Source organism: Filicampus tigris, chromosome 11, assembly GCF_054856515.1.
Source record: "Filicampus tigris isolate MCC_2025a chromosome 11, RoL_Ftig_1.0, whole genome shotgun sequence".
Lineage (NCBI taxonomy): Eukaryota > Metazoa > Chordata > Actinopteri > Syngnathiformes > Syngnathidae > Filicampus > Filicampus tigris.
This window is the reverse complement of record NC_141227.1, coordinates 4,409,203-4,417,401: the sequence shown is the minus strand read 5'-3', so window position 1 is coordinate 4,417,401 and position 8,199 is coordinate 4,409,203. Positions and strand designations below refer to the sequence as shown.

Sequence of the window (8,199 nt, the reverse complement as noted above, 5' to 3'; positions counted from 1 at the left end):
AACATAACAGTAACAGAAACATTGTTTGCCTCTACTGCGTTCCACAACTGACATTTTTGCACAGAAGTATGACAACTTTGGCATTGTAGAAAAACTAACTACCAGTGAGGCAAAATTGTGCACTAGTTGACAATTCTGCGTGTTAAACGTGCTACTATGAGTGTCATTGCTAGTATAATATTCTGTCACTTGTCTGGCAGCATAGACAAAAATCGACATATGGAACCACAAATGCTAATACACATTTTAATCAGGTGTCAGCTGTAATTACATGCATTCCAATCGCACTGTATATTATGCAAAAACTATTATTCAGCATTATCAAACAGCATACAAACTGGAAACTTTTTGGCTTATAAGTTTACTTAGAATTGCGATTCATGTTGTAAAGTCTAGGCCCATTGATACTGTTATTTCAGTTCATACGAAATTGCGAAAAGACAGGTAAACTTCAGTATAATTTACTAATACAGCTCTAGTAACGCACTCCAAAACCCAAAGTCCAATAACTTATTTTGAAATGGTACTATTTTTTTGTAAACAAATGATACTGAAACGTTCTTTAAACAGTAGGCTTACATGTTTCATACATATCATGACCATCTTTGTACAATCCACCTTATCCATTTTTTCCCCCATTGTTTGGTGTGCATGTATATATTATACTCATATCAAACTGTTCTGAATTATATTGATCCAAGGAGGTTCATAATGCGGGAGAAATAATTCACTTTGTCATTAAGACATGATTAAGGTGCATGAATATAAACAATACTAAGAATAGGAACTTGTTTATAAAGAATTGCTGTTTGGGTGAGTCTGAGTGTTGTCAGACGAATGCTTGTATTTGTGTTAATATGGAATTATTGATCCACATGTAAATTTAGTCTAAGTAATTTATGAACTAAACTCTAGTGACACACTCCAAACATCATGACAGCAAGATCTGTTATCAGAGCTGGGCATTCCGTCCCAGGTACGGAAGGTTCCGTCCATCCCATTATGTGGATGGAGGACGAGAACTCTTTTAAAAAGGACGAAGTGAGCAAGGACGGAGGTCGATTTTCATCCGTCCCTCTGATCGTCCCTAACTGGGTCAAGTCCCGGCTGACGTGTTGTGTTGGGTTCTTTTAAAAAGCAAGACTGCCTTGCTAAGCCTGCACAACATTGGATTACTCCTTTTCATGTGCATTCCTTCTCTGCAGTATTGCCCTCTAGTGGACGCCCATTTCACTGATGAAGAAAAAAAGAACACTGAAAGCTATGACCCGGAAGTGGAAGATGTTCGTTCTCTACCTAAAATAACATTGCCTTATTTTGTAAGGTAACGGGGTGGACTGACAGAATTTTAGGATGGAAGCGCTTTAAAAGCACAAGGACGGACGTAGTCAGAGGACGGAAGCGTCCCCAGGTTGCGTACGGACCGGTAAAAAAGGGTAATGTGCCCATCTCTGGCACTTTGTGATCTTTACATTTGTAACTAAAACAGAAAAAATATAAATGTGCATACTTTTTAAAATTAAAATAATCAATGCATATGTTAATTATTGGCTATTACAAACACTGCTGTCCAGAAGATTCCAAAAGCTGTCATTTGTCAGCAAGTGTCAGAAGTAAGCTCTTCAGTTCATGTTCAACCAAAGTGATAGTAGGCATTACTTTAGATGCAGCTGGTCAAAGAACCTCCAAACATTCATTATTTCTTCAAGAGATCTGTTCTGAGGCCTGACAAAGTTGCTATGACTGGTTCCCGCTGTTTATATAGCCATTGCAGCATGGAATATGCAGAATTCCAGGAGTATGTCTATTTCAATTTGTTTGTCAGTTGGCTTGTTGAAATGTTTGGGAAGCACAGCAAGCTTCTGTTTTGCACTGACACATGTTTTAAATATTGAACAAACAACGAGCTGAATGGCAAAACTCACAACAGGTGTTTGCTGAATAAATTGACCAATAATTGGCCCCGCTCTATCGCGACCTGGCTTGGCCTGGACTGGCCTCTATTGCTTCTCCAATGCAACAGGTGTAAATCATTTGGAGCGGGATCAATTCAACTGCGAGCCCCCACTGCACACTTGCAGGGTGCGGTGTTCTGCCGCGTTTCACAAACTACTGAGTCTTGAATTTTGCGGCAACACTGTGGCGACGTCGCAAATTATAGCCCATCAAATGCACAGAAGCGTTCAAACTCATACAAAAAACGACATTTCCAGGTTTAAGCGAGCGAGATGCAGCTGCTCGATGGCTGCTGCAAAGGCACAAAAAAGTGCATGCAGTACACATACACCGTACATTATTGTGTTTTACTGTATAATAATAACAGTACTTAACCATATTTACAATTTCATGTGTACTTGTGGATGAAATACTGAAGCTTGTGGTAAAACGGTGCACGAACTGAATGGACCCGGCAATTGAAGTGATACATTCCCATTTTGTTTTTAAGCAAGGGAAGGGGCGGCCGGGCGGCTAGTGTAAATTTAGTCTGAATCACAGACGGATGTCCGTTTAAAATTAGAGGCGGACCGGCCTATAGTATGTACTATTTTTTTCCCCCGCAGAAAAAAAGGCGAATGACAGATGGCGGAAGGGTACCCACGCTGCAGACGGATGACAAATAACAGACGCTCAATTTTTACTAAAATGCCCAGCTCTGTAGGTTAATGTTAACTGTACTATTTGAGCTATATGTATAATTAGGACCACAGGTAATTAGAATTGTGTAGAGACAGGTGAGTTGCAGTTTTATTCCTGTGTTTTTTTTTTTTTGTTTGTTTTTTTTGGGGTCAAAGCCACACCTACTCACTGTGATAACAGTGAAGTACAACCTTGGTCATCCAGTTTTGATGGATTCACAGAGGATGGCGCACTTCCTTTTTGCACTGTTTTTGTTCCTCCTTGTTTTCCTATGTAAAGCAATGAGCAATGAAAGTATTTGCAAAACATATAAGACATGCCCTGACTACTTTTCAGTTGTTACGCCAAACAAGGTAAGTTGCTGATTTTTACCCATTCTCAAATGATATGTTATTCTTAAGAAAATATAGAATTCTACGTGATATGGTTGTAAATTTATGAATTTTGGGGGATTTATCTGCAGGATTTTGAAACCCGCCTGTATGTTGAAACACATTGGATTACCACTCAAATAAAAAGTCAACAAATCATTGAGGTGATGGCTGCGCATTACAGATTGAAACGGTTCTGTGACAGACAGAAGGCTAAAGGTATGGCTCTGAGGGATTGAATTTGTCTTCCATATTAGTTTTTAAATGTTATATATATATATATATATATATATATATATATATATATTACACACACACACACACACACACACACTTTAACAAGATGGCATTGCTCACGTTGGATCAATCCTGTATTTTAACACCTTGATTACTGCATCTCAGGATAATTGTGTCCAAGTATTAAATGTCAGACGGTGTCAGTCAGAGCTGTGTTTTGCCTTTGTAAAGGTCGGTTGTGTTTGAGCAAGTTTTTTCCTGTTTCATGTCCGTCTTATAATACAGAGTTGCATTCATACAGGTAATCTTACGTGTAACACCTGGCCTGTCCTCATCACAGTCATTCAAGATGCAGATAAAGTGTATGCAAACATGTCTTGGTTTGTTCCAAATAAAACAGAAACGGATGAAACCAGTAACAAAGATGTGTGGTTACAAACAAGGCCGGGCGGTTATGTTTATGTCAGGTAAGAAGCAAAGTCATGCTTTCTTCATAGGGTTCAGCTATCAGCAGTGTTAATGAATGGTGTACAGTAACATTTGCATGCAATAGTTAAAGTACAACTTTTAAAGTCTGATGAGTATTGCAGTCAAAATTGAGAAGTTTACGATTTGAAGCAGATCTTTGAATGTGGAGCATACAGAAAGTAAAACAATGAATGGCAATACAGACTATCTCAATTTAATATCTAACGTGATCCCTTTTCTATATCCTGTTTAGAGCATTTGGAGGAATGCCAAGCTTGGAGGCAGGCACAGAAAATGTAAAGAAGCTGCGAGACCACTTGAATAAAGCTGGGAAGTCCTTTGTTACCAACTACTTCTCAGGCGCAGGTTACAATTCCAGTGTGGCTCTGAGGAAGTACAATGAAGTCTGGATTCCTGCGTTATAATCTCATCTTCAACTGTGCATTGTAAACCTTATGTTGTTCTTCTGAGCATATCCTACATCAAGATCATTTTAGCCTGCTTTATCTGAACTTCTGTAAATAAAAATAAGAGCACTTGGGAAATTAAACACATAGACAATAAAGATCCAAAGTAACAAATTTAGCATTTACTGTACATAAAAGTTAAATGCATAAAAAAAAAAAAAAATAAAAAAAATTAAATGTATTTAGGCCGCTTAAATGAATATACTGTAGTAGTCCAAATCAGCATAAAAATATACAGCAAACAAGTTAGGTAGTTGTTATCCTTTCGGCTTATCAAACATTTTAAAAGCACCCATACTTACATTCCTGAATCGTTGTGTGTATGGTTAGGACATTTTTTCGCACTTATCAAGAGATACACATCCACAGGCTTGTTGCCTGAGGTCATGTGAATGTCCTCTTGAAAAGATTAGGTTTATCCTGTTCTTCTTGGTTAGCCTGTTTGTTATAATGCAGAGCAACCCCTCATCTGTTGGCTTCAGAAAATAGCTTAAATGATTTTTGGAAATAAACCAAAAGTAATAACACCAACAGCAAAAATTAAAGATATTTCATTTCATTTCCAGGTTAATTCCACTCCAGGTATTTAACACTAGGTGGTAGTATAGGCTCAGATCTGATGTGGCTTAACCATTCAAAACACACGCACACACTTTTTGGAATTATTGTTCCTTTCCTTTTCAAATAAACTTAGACTTTTTTTTTTTTTTTACAACCACACCTGTTCAGTTGTTAAATTTTAGCCCAAACTTACAAAATGCATATTGTGAAAAGCATAACAGGAAAACCATAATAATGTTCATGATTGACGTCATTTATCATAAAAGAAACTCATAATAACAGTCAGTTAAAAGCCATCCGTCCATTTATTTCAAAGAGGTGTGACCCTGGACTGGTCTTGAGCCAATCACAGCATTAAAAGTGGGTTGAGACAAGCAATTTGTAAAATATTTGAAAATGTTCTTGATGACTGGGTTTTCCAAATTTGAAGAAATTAATTGAGCACTCTGAAAATCAACTTTTTGGTGTATTAATAGATGGAATTTATTCACTTATATAAAAGGAGAAGTCAACCCAAACATATTTTTTTTCCAGAATATTTTCTATGCAGGCCCACTAGTTGAAATACAGCATTCTGATTACTATTGTGTTTGTAGAATATAAATTAAGCAGCAAAATCCACTTTTAGCCATCTCAGGGGTGGCCATTTTGCCACTTCTATAGACTGAATATGACATCAAAGTTGAGTTCAGGTAATGACCAATCAATTTTTCTGTCTGCTTGGCCTGCCCAAATTGGTCATTTGAGTTTAGACAGAAAGATACTATATATCTCCTGAAATTTTCTGGTAGAGGCTAAATGTTACATTAAACAAAATGGTAACATGAAGCACTGGAGTTGTTACTGCAAATGGCTTTTCATTCATTGTTCCTTCCAGATCTCTGTATTTTAATTGGAAAACACAATTTTTTACTTTTATGAAAATATTAAAGCAACACTAAGTTTTCAACCTTCATAAAATACTTTGGTAACTCTTCTGATGAAACATTGACTTACAAATAGTTGAATGGTACGCCTACCTTTGTCATGGACTGAAGGGGTCTGTATCGCTTTTACTGGCACTAAGCAACTTTGAGGAGGTTGGTAGGAACCCTGCCACACAAAAAAACTACAAATGTGCTGACTGCTTTATGGCATACGTCACTTCCCCCTTTTGTTACAAAGACCACAGTCGATTCTAAGACAGATAGAGAAGGCTTTATAGTAGATATTCTATTTTCATTAGTGTACTGTATTTACAATAGTGCTAATGGTTCATGTGAAAACATTTTCAACGACCAAATAAAACAGATGACTAAAAATACCACTTACCATAGGTGCACTTCAACGAGCAGTAGCCATTTGTATTCCAACAAGTATTAATTAATATGACAGTAATGACACAGTACAGTGTCATAGCGTTTGCTAGTCCATTTTCTGAACCACTTACCCTCAGGGCCGCAAGCCTGCAATAAAGTTGTTGTTAGTTAGCCCATCTCAGCAGTCCCGCTTTTGTTTACGTTGTTGCCTCCAGTGCTTCCAGTGCCTCCACTGCCTGCGCTGCCTGCCAAACCAGCCAACCATCCTCGCAGGTTCCGCTTTCTCGTCCGGGATGTGGAAAGCATGGTAAAAAGTCGCCCAAACTCGTCAATATGTACTGTCATCCAATATCGAAGCAGCAGCGAAGGTAAAACCACAGGAAAATGCACGGCTCATTTGTGGTGGGGCCACGACCAATGCCCCCCAGGCTTATATTGCACTGGGGTACACCCTGCATTAATGTTGCATGGGATACTGGTACCAGTACCGTACCATGATTTTTCGGCATCAAAAACGGCTCGATACCATTTTTTTTTAAACGCCGGTATTAAAAAAACACTTACACACATCACCAACTGTGTCTTAAACTATGCTCCCGTTGCAGGAGGGGCTGGTCGAGATCCCTTCGGAAGCGCGTTTAAAATGACTGATGGACCGGCCGTTTTCTATTTGATCCGGCTTGACAAAAAGGCGGGTAGATGGACGGCAGAAGGGTACCCAGGCTGCAGACGTATGGCTAGAGGTGGCCATTCGCCTATGCTTTAGCAGAGCTGTGCATTCCGTGTCAAGTCCTGGGTTTTGGCCTCTTATAATGTGCTCTCTCGGTCTACACTAGTTGAGCGTGGGCGGGGTCTTTCCGCCGCAGCACCTGCAATTAGCCAGACCACCTGTTTCCAATCAGCAGTTGGTAGTATTTAGGTTTGGCAAGGGACATGCTGGAGTAGTTTGTGTGCTGACTTGCTGCTTGCCATTCCCGCATTGTCTCTATCACAACAAAGGTCAACCTTCCAGTAGAACTTAACATTTGTGTAAGTTAAAGTCTACTGTGACTTTGTGTTTCCGTTTTTGTAAATAGCTCTGCGGTTGCCCTCCTAACACTGTGGCTCGGTCGCTCAACTTTTGTTAGTGAAGTAGTCTTGTTCTTGCTTTCGTGAAAATGTTTTGTATTTGTAGTTTTTCGTTACTGATATTTTCTTGTGCTTTTAACCAGTTGGAATAAAGCCTGTGTCACTGCTCTCACACCCCTTTTGTCTGCGTAGTGGTACGTTCCCTAAGCAAGGGCGGAGGTGGATTTTAGTCCCTCACACTAATCGTCACTCATGCGTGTGACGTGGTCGCTAGGCAGCCAGAGTTCATCTCAACCTACTCTGCGAAAAGGGCAAACCGACCAAAATTCCCTCTGAATGCTTCAAACATGCCTCTAGTTACCTAACTGCGCGTACTTACTTGCATTGAGACATTGCACTGCACACGTTCAGTCTGCATGGAGGGAGAAGAAAAGGAAGGAGAGGAAGAATGAGACGGACGAGTGCTGGCGTTTGACCGCAGAAAATTTGAAACCTCAATGCTGCAGCCGCTTCATTTGCGCACATCGTAGAGGGGAGGGGCTTTGCTCGGAAGGAGACGACGACTGGCAAAACAAAAAAAGGTTTCGACATCACAATCAAGTGGTCGATACTGTGATAAAACTAATGCAAACAATATTGCCGTCTTAGTAAAGTTCAACAGCTGTGACAAATTTTTAAAACTGGCTGGACTAAGCATGGCCGGAAGTGGATTTTAGTCCGGCCCATTAATCGGCCCTCATGAGTTTGACGTCGTCGCGAGGCGGCCAAATTTCATCTCAGCCTACTCATTTAAAGGCTTCTTTTTAGGCTTCTTTCTACTCCCGCATCGACGCGAGCGACAACTGCCGCATTGATTCACGTGACTGACGCATTGTGCTGTTGGCGACAGGTTTTTAGTCATCTTGGTCCCTTTATGGTTGTAGCAGGCACAATATCCATTGTTGTTGCTGTCTTTTTGAAGCGACGCCCCCCGACTTGTTTCAAAACAACTTGTGTCCACGAGTATATTCAAGCTGCGCGCAGCACTGACTCAAGGATGACGCTGGCTCATCAAGGTGGAGTTCATGCACTTCATCTGGCGTCTTCTCTACG

At 39.9% G+C, this 8,199-nt stretch overlaps 1 protein-coding gene across 2 annotated transcripts; it reads left to right on the top strand.

Moving 5' to 3' along the window:
• Positions 1-2,846: 2,846 nt before the first annotated feature.
• LOC147139485 (heme-binding protein 2-like) lies at positions 2,847-7,281 on the top strand. Of its 2 annotated transcripts, none has more exons than XM_086045916.1 (4): positions 2,847-2,990; positions 3,101-3,227; positions 3,547-3,712; positions 3,967-7,281. In XM_086045916.1, the coding sequence occupies exons 1-4, from the start codon at positions 2,847-2,849 to the stop codon at positions 4,136-4,138; spliced, it is 609 nt and encodes a 202-aa protein (XP_085902042.1). In that variant the 3' UTR covers positions 4,139-7,281. The 2 variants fall into 2 exon arrangements, with proteins under 2 accessions (XP_085902042.1, XP_085902043.1); XM_086045917.1 differs by having other exon boundaries at positions 2,852-2,990; positions 3,646-3,712.
• The last annotated feature ends 918 nt before the right edge of the window (positions 7,282-8,199 follow it).

Coding starts and splice junctions, on each gene's coding strand:
- LOC147139485 (XM_086045916.1), top strand. CDS start 2,847: ATGGATTCACAGAGGATGGCGCACTTCCTTTTTGCACTGTTTTTGTTC. Junction 2,991..3,100: donor CAGTTGTTACGCCAAACAAG/GTAAGTTGCTGA, acceptor ATTTATCTGCAG/GATTTTGAAACCCGCCTGTA. Junction 3,713..3,966: donor GGCGGTTATGTTTATGTCAG/GTAAGAAGCAAA, acceptor TATCCTGTTTAG/AGCATTTGGAGGAATGCCAA.